Source organism: Marmota flaviventris, chromosome 8 (genome assembly GCF_047511675.1).
Source record: "Marmota flaviventris isolate mMarFla1 chromosome 8, mMarFla1.hap1, whole genome shotgun sequence".
In the NCBI taxonomy this organism is placed as follows: domain Eukaryota; kingdom Metazoa; phylum Chordata; class Mammalia; order Rodentia; family Sciuridae; genus Marmota; species Marmota flaviventris.
Window position 1 is genome coordinate 132,373,487 of NC_092505.1, and position 24,750 is coordinate 132,398,236.

Below are 24,750 nucleotides of genomic sequence, written 5' to 3' on the forward strand. Positions count from 1 at the left end.
CTATGATTCCATTCTTGTAACTGTGAATTATTTTGAGATAGTGATTATAGGTTAGTCAAAACTTCATACCAGGCTGCAGCACACCATAATTCCGGCAACTCTGGAGGCTGAGGCAGGAGGATTGTAAGTTCCTGGCTAGCTTAGCAATTCAGCAATGTCCTGTCTCAAAAAATCAAAAGGACTGGGGATATAGCTCAGTGGTAGAACATCTCTGGGTTCATTCCCCAGTACCAAACCAAACTGAATCAAATTAAACAAAACCCCAAAACAAAACACAATATCAGCAGCTCGCATCTTTTCTTCATTTTATATGTATCCTTTTGTAAATTTGTGTGCTCCCAAAGGAAATGAAATAGAAGGTATCTGCTTTCAAAATTAACCAATAATTCTTTCAGTCATTCGCTCATTCATTTACTTTTAGCCTGTGCATTGAGTAGCAACACCCTGGCCCCTTTGCCACCTTTCTTTCCCTAACAGGTAGGGAGTTAAGATGGTCAAGGTTACTTTCTCTTTAGGGTTGATGATTACTTAGTAGGATTCACTTCCTTTACTCCTACCTTGGATGTTCTTACAGGTTTGAGGATGTATTGCTGCTGCTGTTATTATAATAATTGAAGGAGAGATTAATTTGGAGCCTGTCTTCCCTTAAAAGAAATATGCTTCCTACCTTTCTGTGGCTGTGGAGTCATGTTTTGTTTTGTTTTTTTTTCCTCTCTCTTAGGCGCCTTTAAGATTCTTTTGTAAATCTTAAATACCCTTGGTGTGATACTGGTATGGATCCATTATTCAATTTTTATTTCAGTGTTGTCATGTAGGCAGTGTACTGGGAAATGGGAAGGTTAGAGCAATGTCTCAGGTTTTTGTATATTGTCACTTTTAAATTTATAGAATATTTCTTATGGAATCTAATTCAGAATAGGAATCTTGTGTTTCTTCACTTTTTCAGCAATTTATTAGTACTTATAACAACTCAGGTGCCATTCCAGAGATCTAAGTTACTTGACTGGGATGACTTACTCATTCCTTTGTTCCTCCCCTCTTCTTTTGGTAGGTCGAGCTGATCCAGAATGTATGCTGGGCCACTTGCTGAGAATACTCTTCAAGAATGATGATTTCATGAATGCAGTAGGTTTGCTTCTTACTTTTCTCCAGAGATTATCATCAGCAGATGCTGTACTTTTATAAATTTATTTTTGTAAATAATTTGCTTTCACTGAAGGCCTTGGCAAAGTCGGGAGAAGAGTGGGTAGATTTTTATTTGGCGTTCACTCAGTTGAAATAAGAGTAATCAGGGGCTTCTTTCTCTTCTCATTCTTGGGCAAGATGATTTTCTAGTTGTGACCATAGGAGTTCTTTTGGGCTTTTACATGGAAAAGTAAGGATGATGTATGTGGTATGATTCTGCATTAAAACAATGTGTGTGTTGGATGTGTGTGGAAGGTGCATCATCTAATTCAGGGCTGTTGTGAAGAATAACAAAAAAATTATATTTCACAACTTCTGAATTTAGTAATAGCTCAATAAATTGTGGCTGTTAGGTTTGTTTGGAGGTGGAATGGCGTGGTGCTTGAGAGCATTAATTAAGTATGAAAGGTGCTTGATACAGAGCCTGCCTGGCACATAATGAGAACTTGATGAAACTTAGGTGTTATTGTTATCATCTGTATTAGTATTGATTCCTAAATTTGTTTCTCTATCACCAGTGTCTCTTCTCAGCTTCAGGTTACTTTCAACTGCCTTCCAAACATTCCCAACCTGGATATGTCCCACAGACACTGAATCTGCATCCCTTTTTGCTTCATAGTCTGTTTCTCATGTTCTGTAACTCCGTAATGACGTCCTTGTCTAGTCAGGTATCCTTTACTCCTTCAAGTTCCTTTGTTCAATGAATTTATTAGTTTTTATTGTATTGTCCCTTCCTCCTCAAAAGTGAGAGGTTCTTTTATTTCCTTCTGCCTTTGTTGCCAGACCTTGGTTTAGCCACTACCACCTCTCACTGAGTTACTACAATAGCTTCTTAATTGATTTCTTGTTTTGTCCTCCTCTAATCCATTCTTCATCTTATAACCCGGAAATCTTTCTAAAATACACAAACTCATCATGGAATGCTGAATATCCTTTAATAGTGTCTCATTGCCCTCAGGATAAAAATTTAAATTCCTCAGTTTGGTATTAAAAACCAAACTTGTCTTTGGCCTTTGTACTCTTCAGCTTCATTTCTTGACCTTTGGCCCTCCTCTCCTTAATTACTCTCTACTTGTCTTTTTTGTTCTGATTTTTAACTTTGAATCCTTTTCTTTCTAAACCTTCCTTGAGTCTTGCATGGGTTGTATGGCTTCCTAACAGCCTTTTTGTAGCATCTTTAAGCTTTTTTTTTTTAGTACTGTGGATTGAACCCAGGGCCCCATGAATACTAGGCAAACTCTAGCCCTTTTTATTTTTTCCCTCTAGCTTTTTTTTTTTTTTTTTAATATTTATTTACTTGTAGATGAACACACAGTATCTTTAATTATTTTTATGTGGTGCTGAGGATTGAACCCAGTGCCTCACACTTGCGAGGTTAGCACTTTACCACTGAGCTACAGCCTCAACCCCTCCCCCAGCTTTTAAAATGAAAAAAAAATTTTAAGTATTTATTTTTTAGGTGTAGTTGGATACAATGCCTTTATTTTATATACTTATTTCTATGTGGTGCTGGACGTGCTAGACGAGCGCTCTACCACTGAACCCCAGCCCCAGCCCCTAAAATGAATTTAAAAAAAAAGTTTATTTAGTTGTAGATGGACAACAATACCTTTATTTTTTTTATTTATTCTTATGGGGTGCTAAGGATTGAACCCAGTGCCTCACACATGCTAGGCAAGCATTCTACCATTGAGTTATGTATGCCCCAAGCCCATTTCTCAGCATTTTAAATTTTTTTATTTTGAGACTGGGTCTTGCTGAGTTGTCCTAGCTGGCCTTCAACTTTTGATCCTTCTGCCTCAGCCACTTAAAAGCTGGGCTTCGAGGCATGTAGCATCCTGTACTCAGATGCTATGTTTTTGTGTCACCTCTGTTGGATTGTAAGCCTTTGTTGATGAGACTGTGTCAATAATTATTTACTGTTGTGTACTCAGCACAGAAAATAGTAATGGTAACTATTACTACTTAATAGTAGATATTCATTCAATAAAAACTAGGTGTGTCAAAAGTTTTATTGATATATATGTACACATAATTTATTATAAAATTCAAGTTTTTCATTAATTATTGTCAAGAATCTGGGGCTTATCTTGACTTATTTTATACTTCTGAAGAAGTATATATTTATGCTTTTTGTTTGTTTTTTTTGGCACTAGTTGCTGTGGCACATGCCTATAATCTCAGTGACTCATGAGGCTGAAGCAGGAGGCTAACAAGTTCAAGACCAGCCTGAGCAACTTAGACCCTGTCTCAGAAATAAAATGGGCTATGGATTTGTAGCTTATTGGTAGTGCCCCGGGTCCAGTCCCTAATACAGGGAGAAGTATATATAAGAAGTATATATAAGTGTGAGGAGGTGTTTTTTTTCCAGTATCCTGTGAGCCTTAATTTCCGTGGTTGCTGAGTTGTTTTTGTGTGTGTGTGTAGGGGGGGCTATAATTTGACTTTTTTCAGCTGTAGAAGAAACTATACAATCTTGGCTAAAAAGAAAATCATAACTTCAATATTTTTTGTTTGGTATTAGGGATTGAACCCCAAGGAGTGTGTTACCACTGAGCTATATACCCAGCCTTTTAAATTTTTTATTTAATTTTTATTTTTTGGTACCAATGATTGAACCCAGGGGCGCTTGACCACCAAGTCACATACCTGGCCCTTTTTATGTTTTATTTTGACACAGGGTCTTGCTAAGTTGCTTAGGGCCTGGCTAAGTTACTTTGAACTTGTGATCATTCTGCCCCAGCCTCCCAAACTGCTGGGATTATAGGCATGTGCCACCAAGCCTAACTATTCTTTATTTTTTAAAAATTTTTTATTTATTCTTTTTAGTTATACATGGCAGTAGAATGTATTTTGACATATCATACAAACATGGAGTATTCTTTATTTTTGCGACATGATCTCCCTAAGTAGCTGAAACAGGCCTCGAACTTGTTATCCTTTTGCCTCAACTTCCTAAGTCATTGCTGAGATTACAGGCATGCACCACTCTGCCTGGACATAACTAATTTATAATAATTAAAAATTTAACAGTTGTTGGGTATGGTATTCTTTCATGTCTTTTAAGAAAAGTGATAGGAATATATTCAGAATTTTCAATAATTTGGGTTGAAATATTCTTTTTTTTTCTTTACAGCTGGTGAATGCATATGTGATGACAAGCCGAGAGCCCCCATTAAACACGGCAGCTTGCAGACTGCTACTGGACATCATGCCAGGGCTGGAAACTGCTGTTGTTTTTCAAGAAAAGGTACTTGCTAAAAAGAAAAGTCATTGTTTCATTTTTAACTGAATGATGATCTGTTGGACTTGTCTTTCTTGTTATGGCTTTTTCTTATCCAAATAGCAATGTATGTTATAGAAATTTAAGAAATCCAGATACACAAAAGAAAAATTTAAATAGCTGTTCACAGTACTTGCTGCATGTGTGCTATGGTTTTTTTTTTTTTTTAAAATCTTAAGATCTTGTTTTTAAAATAGAGTTATGATTTTATCTAAATTCTTACTCTTTGATGAGTGGGTCTTCCCAGTGATAACTCTTATTTTTCAAGGAAGTCCATCTTATTCTTGGTAGTAAGTATTTAATATTCATTCAGCTAATACCTGAAGACAAGTTTTTGTTCAAGGTTCTAGAATGTTTTATCAGCAAGTTAGGAGCTTATTACATTTGTCATGTATGTATTTGGGGACAGGCAGACATACTCAACTGGTAATTTAGGGTGAAATAAGTGATACGTAAACAAGAAAATGTGAATTTGAGTTCAATCCCCAGCACCACATAAAACAAAGTAAAGGTATTGTGTCTACCTACAACTAAAAAAAAAATTTTTTTTTTTTTTTTAATATTTTTTAGTTGTAGTTGGACACAATATCTTTATTCATTTTTATGTGGTGCTGAGGATTGAACCCAGTGCCTCACACGTACAAGGCGGGTGCTCTACCTCTGAGCTATGGCCCCAGCCCTAAAAAAAATTTTTTAAAAATAAGTATTTCTGTTTCTATTTTTGAAAAAAATTTTTAGATGATTATGGGCCTTTATTTTATTCATTTATTTATATGTGGTGCTGAGAATCAAACCCAGTGCTTGTACATGCTAGGCAAGTGCTCTGCCACTGAACCACAGCCCCAGCCCCTCTATTGTTTTATTTACTTATGTTTTTGCATTACTGGGGTTTGAACCATGGGCATTCCACCATTGAGCCATATCCCCAGCCTGTTTTATGCTTGTTTGGAGACAGGTTCTCAGTAAATTGCTGAGGCTGTCCTTGAACTTAATCCTCCTGCATCAGTCTTTTCAGTTGCTGGTATTACAGGCGTATGCCATTGTGCATGGGTACTTTTTTGTGTGTGTCTGTAGTACTGGGGATTTAACCCAGGGATGTCCGTGACTGATGTACAATCCCTATCCCTTTTTATTTTTTATTCTGAGAGAGGGTCTTGCTAAGTTGCCCAGGCTGATCTTGAACTTGTGACTTAGTCTCCTGAGTTGCTAGGTGTGCACCACTATGCCCAACTTGGTTGTTATATTTTAAAAAATAAATGTCTTGTCTTCTAGCTTTAAAAATTTGCTGTGGAATTTGGTATGCCTCATAGTCTGCTTTATTTTACACTTTTATTTTGTTTTGGTGCTGGGGATGGAGCCTGATCTAACCTCCCAGTGCTTGCTTGCTTTATTTATTTATTTTTAGTACTGGGGAGTGAACCCAGGGACACTCTAGCATTGAGCTACAGCCCCAGCCCTTTTTATTTTTATTTTGAGGTAGAGGCTTGCCAGGTGGCTTAGGCTTATTTGAGGGCCTCATAAGTTGCCTAGGCTGCCCTTGAACTTGTGATCTATCTGCTTTAGCATCTCAAGTAACTGGGATTACAGATGTGTACCTCTGTGCTTGGCTGCTTGCTTTTATTATTTTTTATTTAAAAAATTTTTTTTGCAGTTGTAGATGGACCTTTATTTTATTTTTTTATATGTGGTGCTGAGAATGGAACACAGTGCCTCACATACGTTAAGTGAGCACTATATCATTGAGCTACAACCCCAGCCCTTATTTGTGTATTTTTATGTGATGCTAAGGATCAAACCCAGTGCCTCATACATGCTAGGCAAGTGCTCTGCCGCTGAGCTACAGGCCCATCCTTGCTTGCTTTTTTTTTAAAAAATATGTGACAGTGTAATGCATCACAATTCTTATTACACATATAGAACACAATTTTTCATGTCTCTATTTGTATATAAAGTATGTTCACGCCAATTCATGTCTTCATACATGTACTTTGGATAATGATATCTATCATATTCCACCATCATTGCTAATCCCCTGCCCCCATCCTTCCCCTCCCACCCTCTGCCCTATCTAAAGTTCCTCTATTCCTCCCATGCTCCCTCTCTCTACCCCTCTATGAGTCAGTCACCTTATATCAGAAAACATTTGCCATTTTGTTTTTTTTGGGGGGATTGGCTAACTTCACTTAGCATTATCTTCTCCCAGTGTCATCTATTTACCTGCAAATGCCATGATTTTATTTTCTTTTATTGCTGAGTAATATTTAATATTTCATTATGTATATATTTGCTTTATTTTTAAACTATTAGAAATTTAATCTTCTGGGTCTGGCATGATGGGGCATACCTGTAATCCCAGCAACTTGGGAGGCTGGGTTGATAAGTGGCAATAGTTCTTCGAAGACTGCAGCCACAGCATCAGGAAGTGGCTTTGTGGCAAGAAAATAAGCACCCTAGCCCACAGAAGTTGTCTTCCGAGCCTGTTTTGCCTCTGGATGAGGAAGCTGTGGACTATGGACTATGGTGACATGGCAGTAGATGTAGTGGATGGAGAACAAGAAGAAGCTTCTGGATATGTGGAGATCTCCTTTCATCTTGATTCAGGCCATAAGACCAGTAGTAGAGTAAATTCAGCAACCAAACCTGAGGAAGGAGGATTGAAGAAAAACAAGAGCATTAGGAAGGGAGGTTGGAGGATGGTAAATTCAAGGCCAACTTCAGCAATTTAGTGAGTCCCTATCACAGAATTTTAAAGGATTGGGGAATGTAACTCAGTGGTAGAGTTTTCTGGGTTCAGTTCCCAGTACCACCACTAAAAAGAAAAAGTATTTACGTGTGTGTGTGTGCGCGTGCATCTCTTTCTCTTTCTCTGTCTTTCTTGATCTTTTTCTTTTATGGTACTAGGGATTGAACCTAGGGCCTACCACATGTTAAGCAAGCACTGAGTTGTATCCTCAGCCCTGTGGTGTTTTTTTTTTTTTGGGTACTGGGGATTGAGCCACATCTCCAGCCCTATTTTGTATTTTATTTAGAGATAGGTTCTCACTGAGTTGCTTAGTGCATCACTGTTGCTGAGACTGGCTTGAAGTCTTGTGAGCCTTTGGGATTAGACTTGCACCAGTGTGTTGGCCTTGTTTTTTTTTTTTTTTTTTTAAGATAGTTTCACTAAGTTGCTCAGATTGACTTTGAATTATGTGCTTCCTGCCTCAGCCTCCTGAGTAGTTGAGATTACAGGCATGTTCCATAATGCCTGGCTTACTTTTACTTTTTTACTTATTTTTTTTTTTTTGAGAGAGGAGAGAGAGAATTTTTTAGTATTTATTTTTCAGTTTTCGGTGCACACAACATCTTTATTTTTTTATGTGGTGCTGAGGATCAAACCCAGCGCCCCGCGCATGCCAGGCGAGCATGTTACCGCTTGAGCCACATCCCCAACCCGACTTTTTGCTTTTTGTTTTGTTTTATTTGTTTGCTATTTTGGTGAACAGGGTCTTATGATATTGTCCACACTGATCTTGAACTCCTGCTTTAGCCTCCCAAGTAGTTGGAACTACGTGTGTACAACTTTGCCTGGTTTCATTTTTTGTTGTTGTTAACAACTGAAATATTTTAACTTTTTTTGTTTTGTCATAAGACTGAAATTTTTGCTTATGTTTTTATCTGTGAAAGTGGTCCTTTTCTGAATTGTTTTGTTTTTTTCTTTACTGTAGGAAGGAATCGTTGAGAATCTTTTCAAATGGGCCCGAGAGGCTGATCAGCCTTTGAGGACATATTCTACTGGACTATTAGGAGGTGCTATGGAAAATCAAGATATTGCTGCCAACTATAGGGATGAAAATTCACAGCTGGTAAGGACCATCTTAGAATGAATTGTAGCATGCTATGGGAGAGTATTCCTAAATTTATTCTTGCTATCTGAATCTGAATAAGTGATTATTTATACCTTGTACTGCAGCATAGTTATATCAATATTTCTTTCTCTTTTTAAAAAACAAAAATTTTGGATCCTGAAGGTTCTTTGCCACCCAGCCTCCTCTATTTTGTTTTTGTTTTTTCCCTTTAATGTTTTATTTTGAGACGGTCTTTTTGTTATTATTGTTTTGGTATTGGGTATTGAACCCAGGGTGCTTTACCACTGAGCCAGATACTCGGCCCTTTTAATTTTAATTTTTTTTTTTAAATGTTTTTTTTTCTATATTTATTTTTTAGTTCTCGGCGGACACAACATCTTTGTTGGTATGTGGTGCTGAGGATCGAACCCGGGCCGCACGCATGCCAGGAGAGCGCGCTACCACTTGAGCCACATCCCTAGTCCCCCTTTTTATTTTGAGACAGGGTCTCTCTAAGTTGGTGAGGCTGGCCTGAAGCTTGCACTCTTCATGCCTCAGCCTCTGAGTCACTGGGATTATAGATGTATGCAACCATGTCTGACTCTTCCCCATCTCTATTTAAGATTAAGCATAAGGGCTGAGATTGTGGCTCAATGATAGAGCACTTGCCTGGCATGTGTGAGGCACTGGGTTCTATTCTCAGCATCAATATACCAGTAAATAAATAAAATTAAAAAATTGATGGGCTGGGGCTGTGGCTGTGGCTCAAGCAGTGGCGTGCTCGGCTGGCATGCGTGCGGCCCGGGTTCGATCCTCAGCACCACATACAAAAAAACAAAGATGTTGTGTCTGCCGATAACTAAAAAATAAATATTAAAAAAATCCTCTCTCTCTCCCCCCCCCCACTTTCTCTTAAAAAAAAAAAAAAGATCAACAATGAATAAAAATGTAAAAAAAAAAAAAAAGACTAAGCATAATATTGCTTCTTATGGTTGGCCCCCAAAGTAAGTGATTAAAAGAAAAAGTTAAAAAAAAAAAAAAAGTTTATTTGAAAAATCAATCATGGTCAGGATTGGTGGCACACACTTGTTAGCCCAGTGATGTAGGAGGCTGAGGTAGGAGGATCACAAGTTCAAAGCCAAAGCCAGTCTCAGCAACTTAGTGAAGCCCTAAGCAACTTAGCAAGAACCTGTCCTAAAATTTAAAAAACTGGGTGGTGATGTGGCTCAGTGGTAAAGTGCACCTGGGTTCAATTCCTGGCACACCCCCCCCAAAAAAAAAAAAAATTAATCATGTCATTATATACAGTGTAGATAATATCTACAGTGTAATAATTATCTACAATGTAGATGACAATATCTAACAGAATACAACTTATAATAGCTTAAAATTTGAGAAACCTTTATGTTTGCCTTTCAAAGCCTTTTTAAAAAAAATCCATGATTAAGCCAGATGTGATAGTGTAAGCCTATAATCCCAGTTTCTTGGGAGGTGAGGCAGGAGGATTACAAGTTCAAGATTAGCCTTGGCAATTTATCGAGACCTGGTCTCAAAATAAAAAAAATTAAAGGGAGTTGAGAGTATAATTCATTGGTGGAGTGTTCACCTCTCATTTGTGAGTCCCTGGGATAAATTCCCAGTGTTGGAAAAAAATGTATCTACCTCTTCTGGTTGGATGGTTCAGCCTACCTTGAATCATACCAGGTGAATTTTAAATGCCTTTTTGGTGCAAATCTTCTGATTTGAGTTCTTTGGGAAATTATATGGGGATGAAGCTTTTAGCCATAGTGTAATTTTATCAACTTATAGAAATCAAATCAACAAATTTATCAAATTGTTTGCTATTACTAGGCATTGTACTGACGGCATTAGTATCCAGTTCTTTTTAAGTGGAAATAAGAATCATTTTAAGAAGTAGAAAAGACAACCCCTTTTACACTGATGTTTGTTGATAGGTGGCAATAGTTCTTCGAAGACTGAGGGAGCTACAGCTTCAGGAAGTGGCTTTGCGACAAGAAAATAAGCGTCCTAGCCCACGGAAACTGTCTTCCGAGCCCCTTTTGCCTCTGGATGAGGAAGCTGTGGACATGGACTATGGTGATATGGCAGTAGATGTAGTGGATGGAGAACAAGAAGAAGCTTCTGGAGACATGGAGATCTCCTTTCATCTTGATTCAGGCCATAAGACCAGTAGTAGAGTAAATTCAGCAACCAAACCCGAGGAAGGAGGATTGAAGAAAAACAAGACAGCAAAACAGGGTGACAGAGAGAGCTTTAGGAAAGCCAAACAAAAGTTGGGTTTCTCATCTTCTGATCCAGATCGCATGTTTGTTGAGCTATCTAACAGCAGCTGGTCAGAAATGTCCCCCTGGGTGATTGGCACCAATTATACCCTATATCCTATGACTCCCGCTATTGAGCAGCGACTCATTCTCCAATATTTGACCCCTCTAGGAGAATACCAGGAGGTAAGCTTATTGGGAAGTGTATTGTTCACACTTTGGGACTATATATTTCTGGATTATTTAGTAGCACTTTATACATTTTTATGTTTCTTAACTCTACTACAGAAGAAAGAGGCTTTGTCCCAAACTGGTAAGGTCTTGTGTAGGTCACTTCTGGTAAAATTTTTTCTTTCAAACTATGGTCCTATGTTTATTCTTGATGAGGAAGTAGAGGAAGAGGTGCTTATTTCTTCTTTATTCAATGTGTGAAAAATAAAGCCAGAATTTAAGATTTATTTTTGGTCTTCCATTTCAGTTACTTCCCATATTCATGCAGCTTGGATCACGGGAGTTGATGATGTTCTATATTGACTTGAAACAGACTAATGATGTCTTGCTTACATTTGAGGCCCTCAAGGTAAAGTTGTTATAAATACTAGGGCACTGAGCATTTTATTGGTAGAAACTTTTTATATTTATTCTGCTTTATAGAGTGGGTACAGTGGGTACTGGCCACACTTTTGAGATATTGAAATGTAGCCTAGTGCCTTTTAGACATTGAATTTTAAATTTTATTTATTTTTAAATTAACTTATGTTTAATTAACTACATGTGATCAGTAACTACTGCAGTCCAGATCCAGAATATATTAAAATGGAATTGAAATGAGGGAATTTGCCTTTCAGTCCCCAGAAATTTTGAGTTTGCAGGAGGACTGATATAATTGGACTGACATGTGGGATGCACTGTGTGTGTGTAAGTTGTGTTAAATTCATGATTATTCTTTGAGCTGTGGGTTAAAACTGGAGGTCAGGTTGTCTCCAGTGGCCCAGAGGTATTGTTTTCAGATGTAACATCGTTCCTGAACAGGATGCAGTGGAAGACGGGATTGGGGTAGTTGCTATTTCTCTGTTTTTTTGTGTGTGGGGAATTATAATGGGTGTCATTATTGAACTGTTTCTGTGCAAAGTCACATAAGGGATAAATAAAAATGAAATATGGACGAACACAGAAAAATCTCAGAAGAGATCCTTTTTATTGGAAAATTATACTGTAGAAAAATGGGTGTACTATTTTGTTCAAAAGGAAGACTTCATGATACAAGAGTTAGATGTCTAAGCGAGTAAAAACAAAATGGTTTAAAATAATAATTGATGGGTAATTTGACTTTGTACAGACATTCGGTATAAGGAAAGGAAACCACCAGAGTCTTTGTCGATGGAAGTGAAATGAGCTGGGTTATAGGTTGTCATGAACCAGATATATTTAAGGTTTTTGTTAATCATTGAGCCTGCTTATTCTGTTTCCTCAATGTACCTATTATGGCAGTGGAATTGCTACTATATTGGAGTGACATTATGAAAAAAACACACACATGGCCTAAATGGTAGAGGGTCCTACCCATGGTTTAACTGCTTCTTGAAGGAAGAATTGGGTAGAAGCATGGTAGAGACTTGTGTGAGAGATATTAAACAACAACAAAAACAACAAAAAACAAAGAGAGGGATTGATTCAAATTATATATAAGGATTAGTTTGAGTCTAGGTGTTGCGAGAACTTCTGAAAAGAGGGCATACCTGTAATTTTTGCCACTGATCTTGACAAAATCTGTAAAGTATTAAATCATGTAGTTTCTAATTTGTGTTGTTGTCTGTTCCTGGAAGATAACCTGGCATGGGAAACAGGAGGGGGAGCTCTGGCTCTCCTCAGCACTTTTCACTTTGCTCTGGGTTCAGAGTTGTCAAGCCCCCTGCTATTTGCATTGTATTCCCAGCCCTTAAACTTGTCTGCCCAGAGAGGCTAGTGGGATTTGAACAGTAAATGAAGAAAACTTAAAATATAAAAAGCTTTTCAGTTCTTTTAAAATCTATTCTTATTAGTTGTAAAAATTTCCAGTTTTGATACTTAGGATAGTTCTTTGGGAATATATTGAGGGTCAATTTAAAGAAGCTAAGTTCAGGACTTTATTAATTGAGTCAGTACTGAATCAAAGCTAGAACACAGAACCAATTATATTAAAATAACTTAAGGGGAAGGTTAGCAAAAGTCCTTTAGAGAGGTATGCACAAATAAAATGACTTTATAAGATTATATTGTTATTCAGCAATATTTTTCTTTTTTTTGTTTTTTTGGTACTAGGGATTGAATATAGGAATACTTTACCACTAAACTATATCTTCAGCCCTTCTTATTTTTTATTTTGAGACAGGTTCTTGATAAGTTGGTGTGGGTCTTGATAGGATGCTGAGCCTGGCTTCAGCCTCCTGAGTTGCTGGGATAACTGGAGTGTACCACCACACCTGGCTTATTGTTTTTAATTTCACAAAAACATTTTAGTGGACTGGGGTTGTTGCTCAGTGGTTTTAGAAGGATTTGGGTTCAATCTCCAGCACAAAACAAATAAACAGACAAACCATTTAAAAGAAACTTTGGTATTAGGAGGGCAGAGAGTAATGTCTTGAAATCTTAAGGTTTTTTTTTTTTTATTTTTGTTTTTTTCATTTCTGTTAATATTGGCTTTTCTTTTTTTTTTGTGAGAAAGTGGTTGTCTACTTAGAGAAGTCTTGTATTTAGCACTTTATCTTACTTTGATGTTCATAGATTTTTGTGATTCTTTAGATTGTTCCATGATAACATGTGTCTTTGTTGTTCAGCATCTGGCATCTCTCCTGCTCCATAACAAATTTGCCACAGAATTTGTTGCCCATGGTGGAGTACAGAAATTACTGGAAATTCCTCGTCCTTCTATGGCAGCAACTGGTGTATCCATGTGCTTGTATTACCTGTCCTATAACCAGGATGCTATGGAAAGAGTAAGTCCATTCAGGTTTATGAGAAAGGGATTGGGTGGGGACAGACTTTAAAAGAGCACATTGAGCTAGGCATGGTAGCACCCTACTATAATAGAAGCCAACTGGGAGACTAAGACAGAAGGATAGAAAGTTTGAGGCCAGGCTCAGCAGCTGAGAGAGGCCCTGTCTAAAAATACAAAATAAAAAGGGCTAGGGATATGATTCAGTAGTAGAGCACTCCTGGGTTCAATCTCTAGTACTAAATAAATAAGATAATCATAGAATAACTTGGATGAGGAAAAAATGAATAGTTGAAGAACTAAATTCTAACGAAAAATTGCAAGGAATATGAACAACCACTTTTCACAAAGCATTTTATAAAAATAAAATTGTTTAGGAAAGGTTCTAAAAAGGTTCTAAAAAATTTCTGACTCTACTTGGAAAATGCAGGATGGGTTGCAGTTCTAGAAGCTTTATTTATTTTTTGCCATTTCTGTGGCATTAAAATTAGGCACTATTCCGATGTTCCTCAGTAACTCCACTGAGGAACTGTTTGAATCCGTTTATTGCAAAAATGATAGATGATATTTTGTGTTTATTATGAGATAATTTATGGTGGAGATAGTGAAATCATCCCAGCTCTTCTCAGGGCTATAGTTGTTTTGTGTTTGGTTCTGCTGCTTTTCAGGTTAATCCTCTTTTATGCTTAGTGATTTAAAAAAAAAAAAAAAAGTATGAGTGGTGTTGGACATTTGAAAAGTGAATCTCCCCCAACCCCGAACCCTTAGGGAAGGTCTTGTCATTTCTGAAATGTTTTTCTAATACTCAGTGGGCATATCTATTCTGCTAAAGCAAAACTGGCAATTTTTTTTTTTAAATTGAGCTCTGTCTTTGCTTATTCAGATAATCATCTGGGTTTGGTGTCAAACAAGTTTATAATCCTAGCTACGTGGGAGGCCGAGGCAGGAGGATTGCAAGTTTGAGGCTAGCCTGGGCAATTTAGCAAGACTTTGTCTTGAAATAAATGTAAAAAAAGGATTGGGGATGTAGCTCAGTCTTAGAGTCCTTGCCTAGTAAGTGTGAAGCCCTGGGTTTGATCTCCAGTACAGCCAAAAAAAAAAATTTCCCCTCTTCAGTTGAACATTATGCAAGGAGATTGAGAATAGTAAACTAAGCTGTGTATAACAAAATTAATTATAGTTAAGATATAGAAAAAGGCAACAGACCTGGGGAATGCTTTGTCTAACTCATAGCATACATCAAAATGCATATAAATAAATTAATGAGTCAATGGAAACTAGTAGACTTCGTAGGCTCATCTACTTTTATCACCTCAGGAAGGGTGATAATTTCTCTGAGCCTCTTCCTCATCTGTTAAGTGGAGATCAAGTATCTATGTAACAGGGCCATGTGAGCATTAAATGATAACATTTGTTGGTACTCAGTATAGGATAAATTAGAATAACTAAATTTAGATAGTTTTCAAAGGATGTGTTCTAAAATTGCATTGTAACTTAAACTAAGAATGATGACTGGGAAAGATTATTATTTTCTGTAAAGATATTTATACTGATGAATTTTTCATCTCTTTCAAAGAGTCCTTTGCCCACAATTTTTTTTAAAAAAAACTATTATTATTTTATTTTTTGCAGGTTTGCATGCATCCCCACAATGTTTTGTCTGATGTGGTGAACTATACCCTGTGGTTAATGGAGTGTTCTCATGCCTCAGGATGCTGCCATGCTACCATGTTTTTCTCAATTTGCTTCTCATTCCGGGCTGTGTTGGAACTCTTTGACCGCTATGATGGTCTTCGTCGTCTGGTGAACTTGGTAAGCATTTTTTACCTTCTCTTGGCAGGAGTGCAGAGATCCTGCTTGTTTTGGCTGCTTTTAATAGCATCCCAATGAGGAGAGGAAGCTTCTGATTGGAGGAGTTTTGTTATCATTCTTTGTGTAAATTTTTTTCTCCTTCTTTTGTGGTACTGAGGATTGAAGCCAGAGCCTCAAGCATGCTATAGAAGGTGGGTGCTGGAGATTGAACCCAGGGTGTCACACAGGCTCTGCCTCTGAACAACATCCCCAGCCCCATTCCCTTTCTCTTTAATAGTTGGAGGACTCTTTGTGCCATTATAGACTGGCTTTGAATGCAGTAATCCTATGTCAATCTTGACCTTTCTAAGAGCAAAAGCTTTATGCCTATATATCTTTTAACATAATTAAAAGCTGCATATTTTTTTTTATGTGAGTATAATGTTTTGTTTTCATATGGCTATAGCCTGTTGTATATATAGATATACTTTGATATTTGTTCATCTTTTAGGCATAAAAGTCTATCTTGTTTTGGGGGCTGGGGTTGTGGCTCAGTGGTAGAGTGCTTGGCTCACATGTGTGAAGCACTGGGTTCAATTCTCCGAACCTCATATAAATAAATGAATAAAATAAAGGTCCGCCAACACTAAAAAATATTTTTAAAAAAGTCTACCTTGTTTTCCTTTTACATTTCTTGTCCTTTCTCCTTCTTCTGCCTCAATTTTTAATGTTTATTAATAGATCAGTACTTTGGAGATTCTAAATTTGGAAGATCAGGGTGCACTTCTGAGTGATGATGAAATATTTGCTAGCCGTCAAACTGGGAAACATACCTGCATGGCCTTGCGCAAGTATTTTGAGGCTCACCTGGCCATTAAATTGGAACAAGTGAAACAGTCACTTCAGAGAACTGAGGGTGGCATTCTTGTTCACCCTCAACCCCCATACAAGGTAAGAGGTTGTATTCTGTTTTTGTGTTATTGGGGATTGAATCCAGGACCTTGTGCATACTAGGAAAACTGAGTTACACCCAGTCCAAGGATATAGTTTTTAAAGATTAGTCTTGTTCCCACACACAGTTGCATCACCAGATCAGTGGAATTTCTGCAAGATAATGCATTGTTGAATTTTACTTTCCCTGTATGAAGCAAAACAATTGAAAATATATATAATAGGTGAATTTCAGTGGCATATTTTGCTGTCAGTTACTAAGTCATTATTTTTCTGGGACACTAAAACTAAAGGGTGAACTTAAATGTGTGTTAAGGAACTCGTAATTTTTGTTTACTGATTTTTTTTTTTTTGTTGTTGTTGTTTTGTTTTGTACTGGGGATTGAATCCAGGGTCTTGAGCAAGTGCTGTACTAGTGAGTTATATCCCCAGCCCTTTAAAGAGTTTTCTTCTCTGAAAAGTACTAGACATTCTGCCTCTTGTGCAGAATTATTTTTGGAAAGAGTATGTCTATATCTCTACTTTTCTTTCATTTTGGAATTTATTTGTTATATTTTGGGACCAAGGTCAGTATTTGCATGTTTTAAAAATCAGCAGATTGAAAATATATCAATTCCCTGTTGCTTCTTTCTCTCTCTTTTTTTTTGGGGTGGGGTACTAGGGATTGAACCCAGGGGCCTTTTGCTGCTCAGCTACTTACTGTGAGTCTCTTTTATTTTGAGACAGGGTCTTGATAAGATGCTGAGGATTTTGCTAAGTTGCTGAGACTGGCTTTGATCTTGTGATCTTTCTGCCTCAGCCTCTTGAGTCACTGGGATTACAGGCATGTACCACCATGCCCATCTTATTTTTTAAGCTATGAAACATATGTACAAACTAACATTGTTATTTTATTGGGAAGAATGTGAGTCTGTAGTTAAAAATAAACAAATGTGGTCTGGGGTTGTGGCTCAGTGGTAAAGCACTTGCCTTGAATTTTGAGGCACTGGGTTCGATTCTCAACACCACATGTAAATAAAAAATAAAGGTCCATCAACAACTAAAATAAATAAAATAAAAAAAAGTTATGTAATCATTGTTTCACATATTGGCTATTGACTCAAGAATTATGGTATTGGAAAGCTATTATCAAAATCTGTTGGTCACTGAGCTGTGCTTCAGAAGATGACAGGCAGATAATAGAGTATATATAAAAATAACATGTATGTCTCCTTATAGGCATGTTCATATACTCATGAACAGATTGTGGAAATGATGGAGTTTTTGATAGAATATGGCCCAGCTCAGCTATACTGGGAACCAGCTGAAGTCTTCCTCAAACTTTCTTGTGTGCAACTCTTGTTACAGCTTATTTCTATTGCCTGCAATTGGAAGACCTATTATGCAAGGTGGGACCAGAGAAAGGTTTCAAATGAAGTTCCATCCTGCTTTTTGCTTTTATTAAAATTGATGTTGGTTTGGTTTGCACATGGTGTACACTTAACAAACATTTATTGAATTTAGACTTGAATTTGAGAAATGAAATTAAGCACAAAAATTTGATTTTAATTTACAGAGTGCTTGTTCCTATATATGGTCTTGGCGATTGTAAACATTACATGGTAGACAAGGATCAACAATTTATACTCTCAGAAGTTATGTAATTTACATATCTTTATCATAGAGCTGGGTTTGAAGTCCTCTCTTGAAGCTGGAGTCCTTGTTTTTTGGTACTTAAACTTTTTGAATATCTTTAGCTTGACAGTCATGTATTGTTTATCGTAGAACTGTCTTTTTGCTCTTTGGATCAACACACTGTAATGATTTTCACAATTCTGTGAAATTAAAGGCAGTCAGCAGAGTAGGGTGAATCTCAGAAGAGGGCAGCTGATATAGTAGGGAGGTTGGGTGGTTCTGTTTTGAGAATGATGTAAAAATAATTAAAACTATAATTTGAAAAAGATGGGGGTTTGAAGAGAATAGTAAAGAAGTTTATAAATAGCATTTCTTGACCTCCCCCTTTTCCATGTCTACCCATTGCTATAAAGACAGTTGGGGCTTATTAGGGGAAGTATATAGCTTGTTTGCTAAATTCCAGTATTCTAAATCTAGTAGGGTACTTTTGAAGCAACCGTTCTCTAACTTCCTGGCCTAAGGACCCTTTTACCATATTAAAAATAAGAAGGAACTCTGAAGAGCTTTTTTTTTTTGTTATGTTTATCAGTGTCTACTATCTTAGATATTAAAACAAAATGTAAAACTATAAATTTACTTTAATGTGATCCCATTGAATTTTAGCATTTTTTATGAAAAATTTCTAAAATAAAACCAGATGATTTAGCAAAGCTTTAAAAAAAAGGGTTGGCTTAATATTTTACATCTTCTTTATATTCAGTCTTGTAACATTACATATCACATAGTTTTTGGAAGACTCATATTTGGGGCTGGGGTTGTGGCTCAGTGGTAAAGTGCTTGCCTTGCACATGGGAGGCATTGGGTTCTATTCTCAGCACCACATAAAAAATAAATAAACAAAATAAAGTTCTTGTGTTCATCTACAACTAAAAATACTCTTTAAAAAAAGACGCATTTGTGAGAGAATGAGAGTGAGAAAGGAAAATAACATCTTAACATTTTTATGAACATAGCTTAACTTAATGGAACCTTCTAAAAGGGTCTTGAAGACTTCTGGGATTCACTTGTCTGCAGCTTGGGAACCATTGTCATGTGTGTATGTGTGTATTTATTTAAAAGCAGTGTGGGTGATCAAACTCCAAGATCTTGAGCATGTTAGGCAAATGCTCTATCACTGAGCTATAGTGTCATTTAGTAAATAGATGGTACCTGAGCCCTGAGAACTGCTTTTTTATAGTATTGGAAATATGTAGGTTAATATATTTACTTGGAGAATTACTTAAAAGATAATGAAAGCGTGTTGAGCATGGTGGTGCACACGTGTAATTCCAGTGACTTGGGAGTCTGAGGCAGTACAAATTTGAGACAAAGTGAGGCCTCAAGCAACTTAGAAAGATCCTGTCTCAAAAAATAAAAAGGGCTGGGGATGTGGCTCATGCTGAAGTACTCCTGGGTTTAGTCCCCAGTACCAAATAAAAGATAGTCAGGAAGGATATTAATATACATTGTTTTGACTAATATATATATATATATATATGTTTATATTTATTTATTTATTTAACTCATTACAATTCTTAATGTAAAAATATGTCATTGATTTAAAAAGCATATGCAGGGGCTGGGAGTATAGTTGAGTCGTAGAGCATTTGCCTAACCCATGTCCTAGTTTTGATCCTTACTACTGCAGAAAGAAAGGCTTATTTATTTTTTTATGTGTGGTGCTAGAGATTGGACTCAAGGCCTTGTGCTTGCTAGGTAAGTGCTCTAACCTGAGCTACAACTCCAGCTGAAATATATTTTTTAAAAATAAAATTAATAGGCCAGGCGTGGTGGCACACACCTGTAATCCCAATGGCTTGGGAGGCTGAGGCAGGAGGATTGTGAGTTGAGAGCCAGCCTCAGCAACTTAGTGAGGCCCTGAGCAACTCAATGAGACCCTGTCTCTAAAATAAAATATAAAAAGGTCTGGGGATATGGCTCAGTGGTTAAGTGCCCCAGGTTCAATCCCTGGTACTAAAAAATAAATAAAAGAGAAAAAAGAAAAATAAAGTTAATAAATGCTTGCTTTGACCTTACAATATACAGAACCTTACGAAAAGAAAATTACTTTTAATCACCATTAATTTTCTCTTTTTTCATAATATATACATAGTTAAGATTATTATATTTGGTCACATTCATCTTTTTCTGTGAAGTATTTCAAACACAAAAAGGAAAGGCATGTAACAACTGTTGTGTATTCATCTTCATATGCTTTATTCTCAGTTTCATTCTTTTTTCCTACCTCCCCAGGGTGACCAGTTTTCTGAATTCTGTCCATTAATGTTCTTTATACTGTACATATCTGCATGTCCATAAACAATTATATAGTACTGCTTTGTGTGTTTTTAAATTATATGAATGTTTTCCTACATCTACCTTTTGCAATCGCACATTCTTATTTTTGTGAAATTCATACATGTTAATATTTGTTTAAACTGTTATATTCCTAAATAACGGTTTGTTTCCATTTGCATTTAGTGTCATTTAGTAAATAGATGGTACCATACTTCCTTTTGGAGTGTTGAAGATATGTATAGAACCTGGGTTGTGGGGTGTCTTCATTTTCACCGTAGTTGGGTATTGCCAAACATTGTAAAATGACCTTAACCTTTTCTTCTGTCATTAGCATAGGGGAGCTTGGTGGTGTTGGAGTTTCAATTTTGTATCTTACATTATTTTCTGTTTCCTTGATGTGTATTTGGAGCCCTGTTCCTTGTCCTTTAGAGTGGTTTGAAAATGATTGTCATTAACTGCAGGGTAGTTTATCATGTTTTTGAATTCTGCAGCATTTCAGATTTGGATTTTTGGATTTTGGATGCTCAACTGGTAATGTCTATGCTAATATTCCAAAATTCAGAAAACACTGAAATCTGAAGCACTTCTGTCCCAAGTATTTTGGATAAGGAATCCTTAGTCTGTACATAAATACTTCTTTGTACTTAAGTTTGGTTTCTTAGGACAGATTGCTAAAGGGTCAATTCCTGGGCTAAAGATTATGAATATTTTAAGAATCATGTTTCATATCTCCAGATTGCTTCTAGAGTGTCCTGTTTATCTTCTTCAGCATCAAGGAGGAGGAGGAGGAGGAGGAGCATGATGATTTTTGGTTCTAGGGATTGAACCCAAGGCCTCAAGTGTTCTATTTGATATCTGAACCGTATCCCCAACCCTTTTTAATTTTTATTTTGAGACAGGGTCTTCCTAAGTTGCTTTGGCTGCCCTCAAACTTACAATTGTTCTGCTTCCTGATGAGTAGCTGGAATTATAGTCATGGACCACCATGGCTGGCTAATTTTTTGTCTTTAATTTTAGGACTTTGATAGGTAAAAATTCATCCCTGTGTTTTTGGGAAGTAATGTCATTGTGACATATTCATTTGATGCTACTAGTAATAGAGTTCACCAGTGGTAATCATGATCTGTTGTTTTCCTTTCTCTTTAAAAAAACTGTTATAGTTTCTTGTGACTATATCATAGTTTGTCTTTGACTAATTGTTCTTCCTGTCTAGGAATGATACTGTGCGCTTTGCTTTGGATGTCCTGGCTATTCTCACTGTGGTGCCAAAAATCCAGCTCCAGTTGGCAGAATCAGTGGATGTATTGGATGAAGCTGGCTCTACCATCTCCACTGTAGGTAGGTTGACATTTTTGTTGTTGCTTTGTGTGAATTTGTTATCCTTTGCTGGTTGTGGTTACTTACCTAATTTTGGGATATTAGAACAGAAAGTAGTAGAGGAAGGTTCCTTGTTTTTCCTCTTATAAATAGCACCATATAGTTTCACATAAGGGAGTCATGCTAGTAAATTCAGGGTTTGTGAGTGGTTCAGGCATTTCTGCTATAATGGTAGGTGTGCATTTCCGAACACATTACAGTGCAGAGTGTTGCACTAAAAATAAAGTTTATGGTGTAATGGGTTGTGGCCAGTAGTAAAAGACTGTTTTCTAACTGTTTTGTGGAAGCAGCTTTGTAATCTGAACACTAAAAATAATCAGTAATAGAGGGGCAACTCAAAATGTTTGGCAACCATACACAAGGAAAATAGCTTTCATTTGAAGATATTCCTTTATTAAGAGCAGGTTTCTGAGGGTACTATATTGAAGTTAGCAAGGGAGATAATGTTACTGACTCTGGTTCCTGGAGTACACCACTCTGCTGGGGGCACTTGGTTTTATTTATTTATTTATTTGCTTTAATGATGTGTCCCTGGCAAGACTGCTAAAACCAGATGTTGTATCACCACTGCTGTGAGGAGAAAGCCAAAGGTTCAGGCACTTGTATTTATTCATTCATTCATTCATTTATTTATTTATTTTTGTGGTACTGGGGATTAAACTCAATGTTGCTCTACTGCTGAGATACATTCCCAGCCCTTCTTTTTTTTTGGGGGGGGGGGGTACCGGGGATTGAACTCAGGGGCACTTGACCACTGAGCCACAATCCCCAGGCTTATTTTGTATTTTTTAGAGATGGAGTCTTACTAAATTGCTTTGCACTTTGCCATTGCTGAGGCTGGCTTTGAATTTTGCGATCCTCCTGTGTTAACCTTCTGAGCTGCTGGGATTACAGGTGTGAGCCACTGTGCCCAATCCCAGACATTTTAAAATTTTTTATTTTGAAACTGAGTCTCACTAAGTTTCTGATGCTGCCCTCGAATTTGTGGTTCCCTTGCTTCAGCTCCCGAGTTGCTGTGATTACAGGCATAATGCACTGTGCCTTGTTCTGGCTAATTTTCTTAATATGTAGTGGAAAAGGTTCCCACTGCCATGGTAGCAGCTGAACTCTGAGGGCTCTTTCTTTTCCTGTAGAAGTTTTTTTTTTTTTTTTTTAAATTTTAATATTTATTTTTAATATTTGGCGGACACATCTTTGTCTGTATGTGGTGCTGAGGATCGAACCCGGGCCGCACGCATGCCAGGCGAGCGCGCTACCGCTTGAGCCACATCCCCAACCCCCTGTAGAAGTTTTTAATTTATTCCCACTCTTTTGTTCCCCTTACTTAGGAAAATTTGTGCATGAACCTTGGTGACTTACACATAATACTAATATTATTTGCTTATTTAATAACTACATGTGAGGTATTATATTATAAAGTTACATTGTAACTAACTGAGCATGGTGGCATACCTGTAATCCCAGTAATTTAGAAGTCTGAGGCAGGAGGATTGCAATTTTGACTAGCCCTGTCTCAAAAACTTTAAAGGGATGGGGAAATTTAAAAAAAGGAAAAAAAAAAAAATTAGTGGGAATGTAGTTCAGTGAAAGAGTGCCCCTGGGTTCAATCCCCAGTATCACAGAAACAAAACCAAAAAACATTATAGTAGAACTGATTGTATTTTATGCAAAAAATTTCTTGTACTTTAAAAAAAATACAGGTTTTTCCCCCCCCCTATTCAACCAATAATTAGAACTCCAAATTTTGGTTCTGGGACAACCAGTAAAGTGTTAACCATTTGTTTTGTGAGAAATAATATATATTTTTTCCCTCTCATAGGTATCAGCATTATTTTAGGAGTGGCTGAGGGTGAGTTCTTTATCCATGATGCTGAGATTCAGAAGTCTGCACTTCAGATTATCATCAATTGTGTGTGTGGCCCGGATAACCGAATATCTAGTATTGGCAAATTTATTTCTGGAACTCCTCGCAGAAAGTTGCCTCAGACCCCCAAGAGCAGTGAGCACACCCTGGCCAAGATGTGGAATGTGGTTCAGTCTAACAATGGCATCAAGGTGCTTCTGTCTTTGCTGTCCATCAAGATGCCCATCACAGATGCAGACCAGATTCGGGCCCTGGCTTGCAAGGCTCTGGTGGGCCTGTCTCGCAGTAGCACTGTCCGGCAGATCATCAGCAAACTGCCCCTTTTCAGCAGCTGCCAGATCCAGCAGCTGATGAAGGAGCCTGTGCTGCAGGACAAGCGTAGTGACCATGTCAAATTCTGCAAGTATGCCGCTGAACTCATTGAACGGGTGTCAGGAAAGCCACTTCTCATTGGCACTGATGTCTCCCTGGCACGGCTGCAAAAAGCAGATGTTGTTGCCCAGTCAAGAATCTCCTTCCCTGAGAAAGAGCTGCTTCTGTTGATACGAAACCATCTCATTTCTAAAGGGCTTGGAGAGACAGCAACTGTGCTGACAAAAGAGGCTGACCTGCCCATGACTGCTGCCTCCCATTCTTCTGCCTTCACCCCAGTAACTGCTGCTGCTTCTCCTGTCTCTCTTCCTCGAACGCCTCGTATTGCTAATGGCATTGCAACTAGATTGGGTAGCCATGCTGCTGTGGGTGCTTCTGCTCCTTCTGCCCCTACTGCCCATCCTCAGCCACGGCCCCCACAGGGTTCATTAGCTCTGCCTGGTCCATCTTATGCAGGCAACTCCCCTTTGATTGGTAGGATCAGTTTTATTAGAGAGAGGCCGTCACCCTGTAATGGCAGAAAAATCAGAGTGTTGCGGCAGAAGTCGGACCATGGTGCCTACAGCCAGAGCCCAGCCATAAAAAAGCAGTTGGACAGACATCTTCCTTCCCCACCTACGCTGGACAGTATCATCACAGAATATCTTAGAGAGCAACATGCTCGCTGCAAGAATCCAGTTGCCACCTGTCCACCTTTCTCTCTCTTTACTCCTCACCAATGTCCTGAGCCAAAACAGAGGCGGCAAGCGCCAATAAACTTTACCTCAAGGCTAAACCGCAGGGCATCATTTCCAAAATATGGAGGGGTAGATGGTGGATGCTTTGATAGGCACCTTATCTTTAGCAGGTAAGGAGAGCCTCCTTTGTGGAAATTGGAATGATTCTTATATTTA

At 37.6% G+C, this 24,750-nt stretch overlaps 1 protein-coding gene across 3 annotated transcripts in view; it reads left to right on the forward strand.

Annotated features, from left to right (window-relative positions):
* Dcaf1 (DDB1 and CUL4 associated factor 1) overlaps nt 1–24,750 on the forward strand; it is a 69,258-nt gene that overhangs the window by 18,353 nt on the left and 26,155 nt on the right. For all 3 annotated transcript variants that reach the window (XM_071615672.1, XM_027933722.3, XM_071615673.1), the window contains 11 exons: nt 1,052–1,125; nt 4,322–4,435; nt 8,176–8,313; nt 10,251–10,763; nt 11,056–11,157; nt 13,394–13,552; nt 15,184–15,363; nt 16,084–16,293; nt 17,512–17,681; nt 21,458–21,582; nt 23,441–24,704. In XM_071615672.1, coding sequence (XP_071471773.1) covers nt 1,052–1,125; nt 4,322–4,435; nt 8,176–8,313; nt 10,251–10,763; nt 11,056–11,157; nt 13,394–13,552; nt 15,184–15,363; nt 16,084–16,293; nt 17,512–17,681; nt 21,458–21,582; nt 23,441–24,704 — 3,049 coding nt within the window. The remainder of the gene's footprint in view (nt 1–1,051; nt 1,126–4,321; nt 4,436–8,175; nt 8,314–10,250; nt 10,764–11,055; nt 11,158–13,393; nt 13,553–15,183; nt 15,364–16,083; nt 16,294–17,511; nt 17,682–21,457; nt 21,583–23,440; nt 24,705–24,750) is intronic.